The 13,677-nt window shown below is 39.5% G+C and overlaps 2 protein-coding genes across 2 annotated transcripts; both read left to right on the forward strand.

Annotated features, from left to right (window-relative positions):
* Window positions 1-1,281: 1,281 nt before the first annotated feature.
* On the forward strand, window positions 1,282-4,098 carry LOC129431426 (G-protein coupled receptor 182). Its single transcript, XM_055189331.2, has 2 exons — window positions 1,282-1,660; window positions 2,410-4,098. The coding sequence occupies exon 2, from the start codon at window positions 2,413-2,415 to the stop codon at window positions 3,490-3,492; it is 1,080 nt and encodes a 359-aa protein (XP_055045306.1). The 5' UTR covers window positions 1,282-1,660; window positions 2,410-2,412; the 3' UTR covers window positions 3,493-4,098.
* Window positions 4,099-10,313: 6,215 nt separating this feature from the next.
* On the forward strand, window positions 10,314-13,334 carry LOC129431334 (G-protein coupled receptor 182). Its single transcript, XM_055189180.2, has 2 exons — window positions 10,314-10,594; window positions 11,480-13,334. The coding sequence occupies exon 2, from the start codon at window positions 11,483-11,485 to the stop codon at window positions 12,554-12,556; it is 1,074 nt and encodes a 357-aa protein (XP_055045155.1). The 5' UTR covers window positions 10,314-10,594; window positions 11,480-11,482; the 3' UTR covers window positions 12,557-13,334.
* Window positions 13,335-13,677: the final 343 nt, after the last annotated feature.

The raw sequence follows: 13,677 nt of genomic DNA on the forward strand, positions 1-13,677 counted from the left end.
ATTATTTGTGGAGTATTTTGTGTTAAAACTTCACATACATACTCTGGGGACACTAAAGATTTTTTTTTACATTTTTAAAAAATCTCATAATACGACCCCTTTAAGGTTCAAAGCTGTTAAAGATTCTCCAGGATTATCAATTATACGAAATCAGTTTGTCAATGTTCAGATTCATTGAATTAGTTAATCCATATACAACAAAATAACTGTGTTTAAGCTGTGGTATTTGAAATGTTTTGAAAATAATTGGTAACACTTTATTTGAAGGGGTGTTCATAAGACTCACCTTGACAGGAGACCGGAGCATTTTCAGTGGCGGCGCCTAAACTATGATGCCTAGATTGATTTGTCTTGGTAATGACAAGTAATGATGTATTGGTTTATGTCAAGTTGTCAAAACAAAGACATCTCAACCAATGTCATCTTTGCATTAAAAATGACATAATTGAGCAAATGACACACAAATTCTTCATGAATCGTATCCATGACACGTGTCATGTCATGAAGATGTCATATCAGTCTTATGAACACCCCTTCAAGTAAAGTGTTACCAAATAATTTAATGGTATTATAAAAAATTAATTGTTAAAGGAGACATATCAGTGCTTCTATCAACTTAATAAATGTGAAAAAGATCAACCCAGTAACTTTTCATTTTCAAAAAAACACCATTATGGTGATCAGTATTTGCATTTCAAAAGTACGAATTCAAGCACCTTGTAAAAATGTCATGTTGGTTCAATCCCAAGGGAACACATACTGATAAAAATAAACAAAATATTTGTAGATTGACTGCAAGTCTCTTTGGATAAAAGTGTCTGCCAAATGCATATTTTTACTGAGTTTCATTTTCAACAAACCACCATTATGATGATCAGTGTTTGCATTTAAAAAGAACACACACAAAACGGCACATTTTTGCTCACTCCTACAAAGTGTCACTTTTAACATGTTATAATAAATGATCTATGTGGTATTTAGAGCTGAAACTTCACATATGTACTCTGGGGTCACTGAAGATTTATTGTACATCTAAAAAATATCTTGTAAAAGTATTGTCTTGTTTTAAGTAAAATTTGTGAAAAAGAGAATAAAACAGGATGGTGCCTGCAAAGTTTTTGGCAATACATATTTTATAAAAATCCTCCTGAATGTTGGAAAGTTACGTTTTGAGCCAACAATAAGATTTACTATTCCACAGAATTGGCTCGATTGCTCTCCACAATCTGTATAAAAGAATGCACTGTAACATAAACACTTGAGGGATTGTGCATAATCCACATTTAGTTATTACGCCACAACCTTTTTAATTCCGTCTTGGCTCCACAGATTGTTTACATCAATACACACAAAAACAACATTTTCTCCGGTTATATTCATGATACCATCTGCTATCAAAAGATTCTTCAAATCTTTCCTGTTGGATTCAACCCCCTCCTGTCCTGTGAGGATGTCCTGTGGACCTGATGATAGTGCAGCTGGGATTTGTAAGAGAGAGAGAGAAAAAGAGAGAGAATTTATTGTGCCACACGAGCCAACATTTGGCTCAAACCTGTACAGTGTTGCAATAAAGCAAAACCTCTGGTGTTGTTTCTCCAGGACTGTTTCACCTTAGAGGGGTCAACCCCAAAAGTCTCATCTGCTTAACACGTGCTGAGAGGTGAGTGTCCTAAACTTTTGTGGTGTAAGAAGCAGGACAATTTTTTTTGCATTTATCCCTGATGTTATTATTTTATAATTAAGGGTGAAGACATTGATGGGGTTTTGGATAAAATGTTTATTGTATATTACTCCAAAGCTTCTTCTGCAGTTGATAATGTGGGCATACCATTGGCACCCATTGAATCTCTGCTAGCCCATGGTTGGGTAAAATATGGACAAACCCAACTGTTGGGTTATAAGTGACCATATGCTGGCTTGTTGTTACCCATTTATGGATTGAAACATCCCCGCATTTGGGTTGAAATGAACCCAACTGTTGGGTTTGTCCATATTTGACCCAACTTAACCCAACATTTTTAGTGTAAAATATAAATGTTTTTTTATATTTGGGGAATATGAATAAATTCAAAATTGTTTGTCCTAATCTTAATGTTTGGTTCACATAATTTATTTAGTAGTAGTATTCAAAGTGGCTTTTATGAAGAATACAATGTAAAGGATCCAAAATGTGTTTTGCCATGCGGAAATGTATATATATTACAAAACATTGGAAACACTTTGGAAATGTTTCCACATTATCGAATAATAGTAAACTCGTAGTTATTCAAAACTATGAAATAACGCAAATGTGGTAGCAGTTTTACAAGCTGCCATTATTTCATAAAATCACTTCTCCAGCTCTCACCCAGTTTTACATGTGCTCTAAAAATCCTGGCTTGTGTTCGATCAACTCTCCTGTCTTTCCAGAACATGTCAGGTGATCTTCACAATTCATCGTATGACTACAACAATGACACGGTGCAGTACATTCACCACTGCATTGATTTCTACGAGAAGGATAACAACCGCCGGATCGCACTATTCCTCCTCTATTTAGTGCTGATTGTGATGGGGTTGGCCGGGAACAGCCTGGTGGTGTGGGTAAACTGGCGTCGAAGGCACTCGGCCAACGGCGTGGTGTTTTGTATCATCAACATGAGCCTGTCTGATCTGATGGTGGTCTTCACCATGCCCTTCTACATGCTGGAGATGACCTTAGACAAGGTTTGGCTGTGGGGTCATTTCCTTTGCAAGGTCACGCATCTTGTGTACGTCGTCAACATCTACAACAGCTCCTTATTCCTGGCCTTCATGACCCTGGAGCGATATCTGTCCTTGACCCGGCCCAACGGGCCCGCTTGCTTCCCACCGCACCACAAACGCCGCTGGCTGCTTTGTGCCAGTGTCTGGCTCCTGTCCCTCGTGCTGGCCTTGTTGGAAAACGTTCACATGGATCTGCTAGAATGGGACAAACCGGGCTGCTTCATGTTTCCCGAGTACAACCACACGGAATGGTATGTGGCCGTTTCTTTCCTTGGCTTGATTTTCCAGTTTCTGGGCCCGGGGTCCGTCATCATCACCTGCAATATACTGATTGCCCGAGCTGTCCGCACAGCCCCGGACGTCCAAAACAGACGGGATGTTTGGTTGGTGCATGTGTACTCATTGGTGTTCGTGACATGCTGGTTGCCGTACCACTTTCAGATGATCATGATAACGGTGCAAAATCTGTATCCTCACCTGTTCTCCTGCAACTTGCTCGGGGTGTTGATCTTCTCATATAACGTGGTGCAATGCTTGTCGCTCTTTCATTGCATTGCCAACCCGATCCTCTACAACTTTCTCAGCAAGAGCTTCCGCAATGACCTAATAAACGCCATGATCAGTCGTATCTCTTCAGCGCCTGCGAGTGCACAGGCTAACACAGTGGCCGACAACAAAGGCATGACTGCTGTTAAAGAACGAAAGCTCAGTAATGCCAGCACAAGCCACTCGGACATTGGAGCTTAAAGTCCCAATGAGGGGGGGGGGTTAGGTTTTAATGTTGTTTATATGTCTTTGTGGTGTTTTTAATGTGTTTTAAGACAGGCCATGTTCAAATTCATCATTCAACACCATTGCTGAATATATTCTTCATTCCCACGGTTTAAAATCGGCTTGGTTTCCAATGTCACAAACATTTAACCAATCAAATCAACACAGTTGAACGTGCGGATGCAGCATGTAGACATAATTTTTTCTTATAACGCATTGTGTTTCATGTGTAACAGTATTGATTAATCTACAGGTTATTTAGTGCTCTAACATATCCTAAAATTTGTCTTTTCAGAGTTTTTCAAAATAAAAGTAAATCATGTTTAAATGTGAGAAGATCCTGTCGGGACGAAAGTAACACTTGTTACTTTTGTCCCGCTGCAAATACTATTGCATTATGTTGAAAATGTATATTATTCTGATTTGATTTCATTTAATTTTCATATTGTTCAAACTGTTGAAAAAAATGTTTTATTCTCAACAATTGAAGTTTGTACTGCCGGGTTGCATTTGAAGAAACTGAAATTCAAAATGAAAATGTAATTTTATTATTTTTACAAAGATAAATAAAAAATATGTTTGCAGTTACATATAAACAAGGTTACAGTCATGTATATTTACTAACAACAAGTGTAACACAAAAATCTCTCTTGTTCAGTTGTGTTACTTCTGACCCACCTGCGTGTTACTTTCGTCCTAGCAGACAGGGTAACAATTCTCTACTTATGTTCAAAGTGAACTTATAATGAAGTCCTTTTACATTTTTTAATTCCACCTGTTATCGATAGACTACACATGTTAGCTATTGACCACACCCAAAAATATATCTCTGTCTAAAACATTATCTTTTCAATAGTTCGCCTGCGCATTCAGATCTTAATGATTAATGGTAAACAAACTTGGCTTGCTGTCCTCGAAGAGAGCTCTACAGCTGAGCTCTGAACTTTCAGAGAGAGCGAACCTGAGGCCGGGGCTCGAGCCCCAAGTTCAACCCCCCCTTGCAACAGAAATGCACAGAGGAAGAAAGAGAGCAGTGAAGGAGGAGATGGGGAGGAGGAGGGATGCCGGAAAATCGCAGCTTGACCCGGAGGCCGGAAGGTTGCCTTACTATATACGCCCATAATGATGATTGACAGACCTGAATGTTTAGGCTTCTCTCAAAACTACGTTTAGAACTACAATTAAAATTATGTTTTTCTAAAAAATGGTACTCTTGCCCCTGCTCCCCCCTAGCGCTTAAAGATTAGTGCTGCAAACGCACAGTTCACGTATGCGTTATGTGAAACTGAACTTGCAGAATGTAGCATCCATTTAAATTTACCATATATATCTATAGACTTTGTCGGCATGACTGGGAACGCCCACAAAAACATAGTGGGGAAAACAAAACATTCAAATCAATGCGCGTAGACCTTATTAGACGCTTTACTTTTTGTGATGAACATGACAAATATTTGCTTGGTGCAATACAGAAATGTTGCTGTGTGGCATTCTGCACCTCTAGTAAGTTTTAAAACCCAAATCTGAAGTTTTAAATAAAGCTGAATAAACAGACAGATACAGCGCCCTGATTTAACACTCCCCCATAGCCACTGATAAAAACTGTGAGCCTCCAAGGACCTGTAATTATTCATGTTAATCTGCGAGTAGATTTCTGTGTGATATTACACGTCGCCAAACATAATATAACACTACACAGCTATGTTAACATAGATGAGATTAAACTTTGAATGAAATGTATTCATTTAACATGCGAGCAGGGCCGTTTCTAGGCATAGTCACCTAGGGCACCACCTGCTGCAGGGGCCTCCAAAAAGCGCATATACATTTTAACTGCTGCTTCACTGACTTTAATGAGTAAAAAATGAGAACTGCAACTAAATAAAAAATAAACTCTGTATGTTGGGTGTTTAAAGGGACTGCAAGTAGGATTTTAAGTGTTTAATTAATCAAAATCAATGTCTTTATTCATAATTATGTCCTCGTTGGTGCCAGTGATCTGACGTTTCTTTGTAATCTTAGAATTTTTTCTCTTTACTTACATTGAACGGGTAAGTCCAAGGAGGCTTCCATGTCGTTCCGCTGTATTGATAAACTACAATAGCAGAGAGGGACAAAAAGCACTAGCCTTCCAACGCGTTTCCACAACGCGTTTTCATTCAGAACACATGAACCAGCTGCAACGGACAAGGAGATCAGTGGTTGCATGGCGGCTACCGTAGTTGCGGCTCGCATTTGGAAAGGTGAGGCGCTGGAGAGCAATATTCGTTTGAACGCAAAATACAATTTCACCACTAGATGGGGGTAAATCCTACTTATTGTCCCTTTAACACAGAATGGACAGCAAAATATTTCACCAGCTTCATACAGAAGGTGATTTGCTCAAAAGTATTGCACTTTTTCAAGACTAAAACCATGGTTCATTTTCCTCAAGATCATAACTGTACATATGGCTCACAATGGATATGAAATGAGAGCTAAATATTACTTTGATTGTGATGTTTAGTTTAGAACTGTAAATATGATATGCAATAGAGCAGTGGTACAGTTTTTCCAAAATGTGAAATTGTGTTCGTAAAAGCAGGGTAGAGATAAATGTCCATGCAACTTTAGTACAGTAAAATTGAGTGATGATTTGGAATAAATGGAGCTATATGCCCATTGGATCAGAGGGCTGTCATTACAGCCTGATCATTAATTACATGTAAAGTCAATTTAAATTTTGGTTCAGTAAATAACACACAGCTCTTGCCTCCAACTCACTGTATTTCAACAGTTCACTATGGAGCTTTCAGGAACTAACTGAAGTCTCCATGAATCACATGATGGGCGAGCTTTTTGGACTTCTGTTGTCAAAATGTTCTTTCTAAAGGGCTCTGATGTATGCTATATGGGTTAACCCCAGCTATGACATAAGACCGACTAAGTCTATGGTCCGAGGTGGTGCGAAATAGTGGAGGCGGGGACTAATTTGCATATTGATATCTACAGTCTGAGGCCCTGTCCCAAATGGGACACTCCGGACTTGTGGACTTCCTCAGAGTCCACACTTTGATCGCATCATGCAGTGCTGACCTTATGGACTCTTGACACGAATCCACGAGGGCGCACTGGAGTCGTATTTTGGGACTGACTTGTCACGCCGAAAATAGGAAGAGAAGTTGCCCATCAGTGTGAACTCCTCCCATATGTTGTCTGATTGCTCTTTCGCAAGGACTCGGATTGGTAAAGTGAGTGGAGCCTGCGGGCTACACCAAAGACTACATCAAGAGTGCAAAGGGGACACTGATGAGCCTAAAAATGACAGATGGGACACCCTACAGACTCTTAGACTTTTTTATTTAACCTTTATCTAACCAGGTATAACACTGAGATTAAAAATCTCATTCACAGGATGGACCTGGCCAAGATGAGCAGCAGTACAAGTAGTTCAGCAACAGACTTACACAATACAACGTTAAAAACAATTACATTTCATTCGTCTTCCAGCTGCCAAATAGCTGCTTCAAACTGGTCCATAAAAAGAAAGTTTTGCAACTTCAATTTCGATTGAATAAGATTCCAGTCAAACGGGGCTGCATACTCATGGAAAGCCGTGACTGAATGACATCAAAAGATAACTGAAGTTTACACAGAGCTTGCTGCCCAGAAGAAGCACTACAATACATGACAGTGTCATCTGCACAAAATGGAGGTTAGCATCTTGTATTGCATAATCAAGATTGTTTATATAAATAGTGAATAAAAGAGGCCCCAACACGGATCCTTGGGGAACACCTTTAGCAGTCACCAATGAACCAGATAGACAACTTTCAATATGTACACATTGAGTTCTCACCTAAATAATGTTTAATCCAGTAAAGGACATAACTTGATAAAACAACACTTTTAAGTCTATGCAACAGTATGTCATGATCCACCGTGTCAAAAGCCTTAGATAAATCAATTAAAAGAGAGGCACAAAAATGACCATTATCAATTGATCCCACAATGTCATTTAAAACTTTCTCAAAACAGCTGTTGTAGTACTGTGTTTTTTTTGCGGAATCCAGATTGATTTATAGACAACACAGCTGTTCAACTAATACAACTTTCAAAAATCTTAGTTTTAGAATTTAAGGCCACGAGACCAAAAGTCCACATGAAGTGCGCCATTTGGGACATGCCTGAGCTGTGCGAATGAGTAGAGGCGGGGACTAATTACCATATTCATAGATCCACGTATTCTAAATGAGGCAAGCGTGTAAAGTTCCATACATGCTGTTTTAAAGCATGAAGAAATTATTGTGATAGGTAAAACTTTAACATTTGCTATTATGATGTTCAAAGATGAGTTTTACTGATACAATTCATGACTACAGAGAGACCTTAAGGGGAGGGGGTAAGTAAGATTTTTGCGGAATGATGAATGAATGCGCTACTACTGCCGGAAATAAAAGTCCCTCTAAAATGGCCTTGTCAAGGCAATTTTGGCCAGTTGCCTGGTAACTAGTGATATTGTCTCCTGTTTTTCTCACCTCAGTATTGTTAACAGTACAAGGAAGGAAACAATGTCAAACTTTTATAAGCTTCATTTCCACTGGTTCCTGTGGTCCCTTCTAGGAACTCCGAGATCTTTGTAATAAAAGCTTTACCCACACACACCAGTGTTTGTACAAATATATTGTTTTGTATAATAAAAATACTTTTATTTGCTAACATGAATCACTCAATCGAAACATCTTATGCTGTTTAAATGTCTTGGAGCATATTGTAATGGAAAAGTGATAACGCTACAACAAACATTTCTTTTAAAAAGTTTCTTTAACAATTAAATGGTTACGCTGTAGAAAATAGTCAAAATATGTACCCCAGCTTTGGTCAGTACCCTTTAAAAACATTCTTATACTGTATAAGGTACAAATATGTATACATTTGGTACCAATACAATAGGCACCTCTGAGTTACTAATATGAACTCTTTAGGTGCAAAGGTGTACTTTTTGTAAGGGTACAACCCCAGCATCAGCTGCATTACATATTTTGATAATTTTTTCTGACAGTGCTAAGAATTGGGGTCATTGCAGTGATGTCCAGAGCCCCTCGAATTTTCCAGAAGCCACAATTTTGCTGACAAACTCTTTCCTGTTCCACTGATGGAGCCTTAACAATGGGGAGCGTGTTGAAAAAAACCCAGTCGTCTCGCAAACTGCTGACAATTTTTTGTACTACAAGGAGGAGCGGGAACATTAAGTTCAGAACAGAACTTTATTCACTAACAGCCCAAAATCACAAAGCACAAATGTTTTTGTACGATTTGCTTCGGCCATGTGACATTGGGTTTTCTAATAAAAATGCCCCGTATAGCTCAATTGTAGAGCGTTGTGTTAGCAGGGCAAAAAGTTCATGGGTTTGAACACAGCCAGGGAACACACATACTGATAAAATGCATTGTAAGTCCCTTTGGATAAAAGCATCTGCCAAATTATTAAATGGTAAAATCGTATAAGTAAGATCAGATTTGTTCAATCCCCACAAGCACAAAAGTTACGGTATGCAAAAGTTGTATGATTTTGTTTTTCTCTCCTTGTCTCGTCCCCCAGGACAATGGGACAAACAGACCCAGTTCCGGTAGATGTGAAAGTCGGCACACCTCTGATCTACTGGTCGTCCTTCAACGTGATGCCCAGCTGATGCCTGACCAACAATCACCGACAGAACCAGCTTAATCTCCGCTTAATCTCCTTATCCGTTTATATGTGTGTATATACATATATATCTCCCAAGGGTTTTTCCCTCCTAGGACTTTTTTTTATTTCATCGGCTAAACAGCCCAGGGTTTTTTTCCTAGGGGGTGTTTTACCCCGGGGAGGCAGCCTTCTTGGGCTTAACTTGGCTTCCTCTTCTAGACGTTACATTAGTAATACGCTCGCTTATAATGTCGAGTCATAGCCGCAGCAAATTTGACTGCTTATGCTATCGTGTATTATGTTGTGCTATCTGTCGTTTTTCTGTGCTTTTACTGCTTCTATTAATGTAAAGCTGCTTTGAAACAATTAAGTATTGTGAAAAGCGCTATATAAATAAAATTGAATTGAATATCTGGGACAGCTTAGGACCTTTAATTTTTTAATTGTTAATTAATTATCATTGTTAGACATGCACTACGTGTTTTTGGAGTAGTTGTAAACTGACCGTCTGGGATGTTGGGATTTGATGTATGGCTGGCTTCCTACTTCTTTCGTACGGCCCGCCACTCACTTGCCCCTCAGTCACAAAAGCATTTCCTGCTATTGTCCTGCTGAGGATTGTGTTATTTCAGCATATCAGGCAAAATCTAGCGAAATGTTTTTGTTCATTTTTAGAGTTTCAGAGCTATTCTCCAAGGATTTTCAATTATATTGAATCAGTTTTGTTCTTTGAATTCGTTATTCCAAATAATTGCACTCCAATTTATTCCGTTATTCCAATAAACTGCACTTAAACTGTGGTGTTACAGAAAATACATTTAAGGAATTATATGACTTGTGTAAGAGAATACAGCTGCATGGCACTGGCAAGGTTCTGGGCAATAAATCATTTACAAAATTCCTCCTGCATGTTTGAATGTTACGTTTTGAGCCAACAATAAGATTTACCATTCCACAGAATTGGCTGGATTGCTCTCCACAATCTGTGCAAAAGAATGCACTGTAACATAAACACCTGAGGGATTGTGCATAATCCGCATTTAGTTATTACGCCACACCCTCATGCAAGCTCTTTAATTCCTTTTTGGCTCCACAGATTGTTTACATCAATACAAACAAAAAACAAACATTCTCTCCAGTTATATTCACGATACCATCTGCAATCAAAAGATTCTTCAAAGTTTTCCTGTTGGATTCAACCCCCTCCTGTCCTGTGAGGATGTCCTGTGAGTCTGATGATAGTGCTGACTGGGGTTTGAGAGAGAGAGAAAGAACTTATCTTGCCACACGAGCTGACGTTTGGCTTAAACCTGCACAGCGGTCCAGTAAAGCAAATCCTTTGGTGTTTTTCTCCAGGACTGTTCTCAGAGGGGTCAACCCCAAAAGTCTCATCTGCTAAAGTCGTGCGAGGTGAGTACCCTTAACTTTAATTTGCATTTATCCCTGATATTTTTTCATCTCTCCTGATCTGAATTTTAGGATTAGAATGAAATATTGTAGACAGTGATGGGGTTTAGGATAAAATGTTTATGACATATTTATTTAAAAGTAAAGTGATTTCAAAAGCTTTCTTTGCAGTTGATAATGTGTGGGCATAGCACCAATGGCACACATCGAGTCTCTGCTAACCCATAGTTGGGTTAAATATGGACAAACCCAACTGTTGGATTATAAATGACCCTATGCTGAGTTGTTGCTACCCAATTATGGGTTGATACAACTCAGGATTTGGGTTGAAAAAAAAAAAAACTGTTGAGTTGGTCCATATTTGAACCAACTATGAGTTAAAACAACCTAACATTTTTTAGATTGTAAAGTGTAATATACATTTTTGATATTTAGTAAATATAAATTCAAAATCGGTTGTCCTAATTCAGTGTTTCTCGAACTTTGTATTTCTGATCTGAGAAATGCTCCAAAGCAACTGTAAGATCATTGGAGACATCTCAATCAAGTGTTTCCAAATGTAAATGCAATCTTTTGACTGGTACTGTATTTGTGAAATATTTCTCTTAGGATGTTCAGAGAAGTACAAAGTCCAATTTTTGTTTTTGGGTCATTTTACAAGCTGCCATTATTTCATAAAATCACTTTTCCAGCTCTCATACAGTTTTACTCCCCCCCTCCCAAAAAAATGCTAGCTTGTTTCAAACTCTGGTTGTGTCAAACCTAACCTGGAAATTCTAACCGGTTGGGTTTATCCATATTTCACTCAACCATGGGCTGAAACAAACTTTTATCATGCCTCAACTTAACCGTTTCCAAAACATTTGTTCAACTCTTCTTTCTTTGCAGAACATGTCAGGTGATCTTCACAATTCATCGTTCGACTACAATGGCACGCCATGGTACGTTTACGAGTGCACCATCCACCTGAATGATGACAACCGCCGGATCGCTCTATTCCTCCTCTATCTGGTGCTGTTTGTGATGGGGTTGGCGGAGAACAGCCTGGTGGTTTGGGTAAACTGGCGTCGAAGGCACTCGGCCAACGGCGTGCTGTTTTGTATCATCAATGTGAGCCTGTCTGACCTGATGGTGGTCTTCACCATGCCATTCTTCATGCTGGAGGTAACCTTAGACAAGGTTTGGCTGTGGGGTCATTTCCTTTGCAAGGTCACACATCTTGTGTACGTCATCAACTTTTACAGCAGCTCCTTATTCCTGGCCTTCATGACCCTGGAGCGATATCTGTCCTTGACCCGGCCCAATGCGCCCGCCTGCTTCCCACCACACCACAAACGTCGCTGGCTGCTCTTTGCCATTATCTGGCTCCTGTCCCTCGTGCTGGCCTTGTTGGAAAACGTTCACATGGATCTGCTAGAATGGGATGAACCGGGCTGCTACATGATGCCCGAGGACAACCACACGGAATGGTACACGTCAATTTCTTTCATTTGCTTGATTTTCCAGTTTCTGGGCCCGGGGTCCGTCATCATCACCTGCAATATACTGATTGCCCGAGCTGTCCGCACAGCCCCGGACGTCCAGAACAGACGAGATGTTTGGTTGGTGCACGTGTACTCGTTGGTGTTTGTGACCTGCTGGTTGCCGTACCACTTTGTGATGATCATGTTGACGGTGGACGATCTGCATCCTCACCTGTTCTCCTGCAACACGGTCGCGGTGTTGTACTTCTCATTCAGCGTGGTGCAATGCTTGTCGCTCTTTCATTGCCTTGCCAACCCGATCCTCTACAACTTTCTTAGCAAGAGCTTCCGCAATAACCTAATAAACGCCATGATCAGTCGTATCTCTTCAGCGCCTGCGAGTGCACCGGCTAACACAGTGGCCGACAACGCGGGCACGACTGCTGTTAAAGACCGAAAGCTCAGTAACGCCAGCACAAGCCACTCGGACATTGGAGCTTAAGGGGGGATTCAGAAGTAAGGTTTTTGCTGAACGATGAATGAATGCGCAACTACTGTATGAAAGAAAAGTCCTTCTAAAATAGCTGTGGTGGTGTTTTTGGCCAGTTGCCTTGTGATATTGTCTCCTGTTTTTCTCACCTCAGTATTGTTAACAGTACAAGGAAGGAAACAATGTCAAACTTTCATAAGCTTCATTTCCACTGGTTCCTGTGGTCACTTCTAGGAACTCCAAGATCTTTGTAATAAATCCTTTACCCACACACCAGTGTTTGTACAAAGACTATATAAATGTTTGTTTATCAAAAATACTTTTATTTGCTAACATGAATGCCTATACACTCAATCGAAACATCTAATGCTGTTTAAACACCTAGGAGCACAGCAGTTTGTTTGTACATATTGTAAGTGATGTGATATAAATGGAATAAAATTTGTTAAAAAAATATTTTAAAAAGTTTCCCTAACAAAGGGATACACTGTAAAAAATGCTCAAAATATGTATCCCAGCTAGGGGCATTACTCATTAAAAAGGCCTTTATACGAATTATCATCGTGCTATCATCATGTCAGTTTATTAAAGCAAGAAAAGACTTGATTATAATAAACTGACATGATGATGACCAGCCAATCGCATTTACAGCTGGGGAAACTGAACAGATTTTTGGTTTAGTGATAAGCAACATCTAACTTGTGGCCAAAATTTACTCAGAAGAATTTAATAAACTGTTTACAATGTTCACGCCATGGCTAACACATGCGTTAAAGCAACACTAAAGAGTTTTTGCAATAGTGACAGTTGTAAATTGAATGACTGTACCTTTATCAACAAATGATTATGTTACAATAGAGGCAGCGCTGATGTGCTAGTTTGTGCGCAATGTTTCTGCTGTTTACTTTCTTCTAAGACCTAAATGGTCGTGTTTATATGAGGATATTTGCAAAGACGGGATTTTTGAGGCATATGTGTTATTTAAGGCCAATAAAGCGGCAAAAATACGTACAACACAAGCTCAATGAGAAACGAATGCGCGGCTAGCGTGCTCCTCTGACACAGAAACAGCGGACGCACTGTTGTTTGTGTTTGAATGGCTTAAAATCACTTGTTTTTAAACGGCTGTGCTT

This window comes from Misgurnus anguillicaudatus, chromosome 13 (assembly GCF_027580225.2).
Source record: "Misgurnus anguillicaudatus chromosome 13, ASM2758022v2, whole genome shotgun sequence".
Taxonomy (NCBI): domain Eukaryota; kingdom Metazoa; phylum Chordata; class Actinopteri; order Cypriniformes; family Cobitidae; genus Misgurnus; species Misgurnus anguillicaudatus.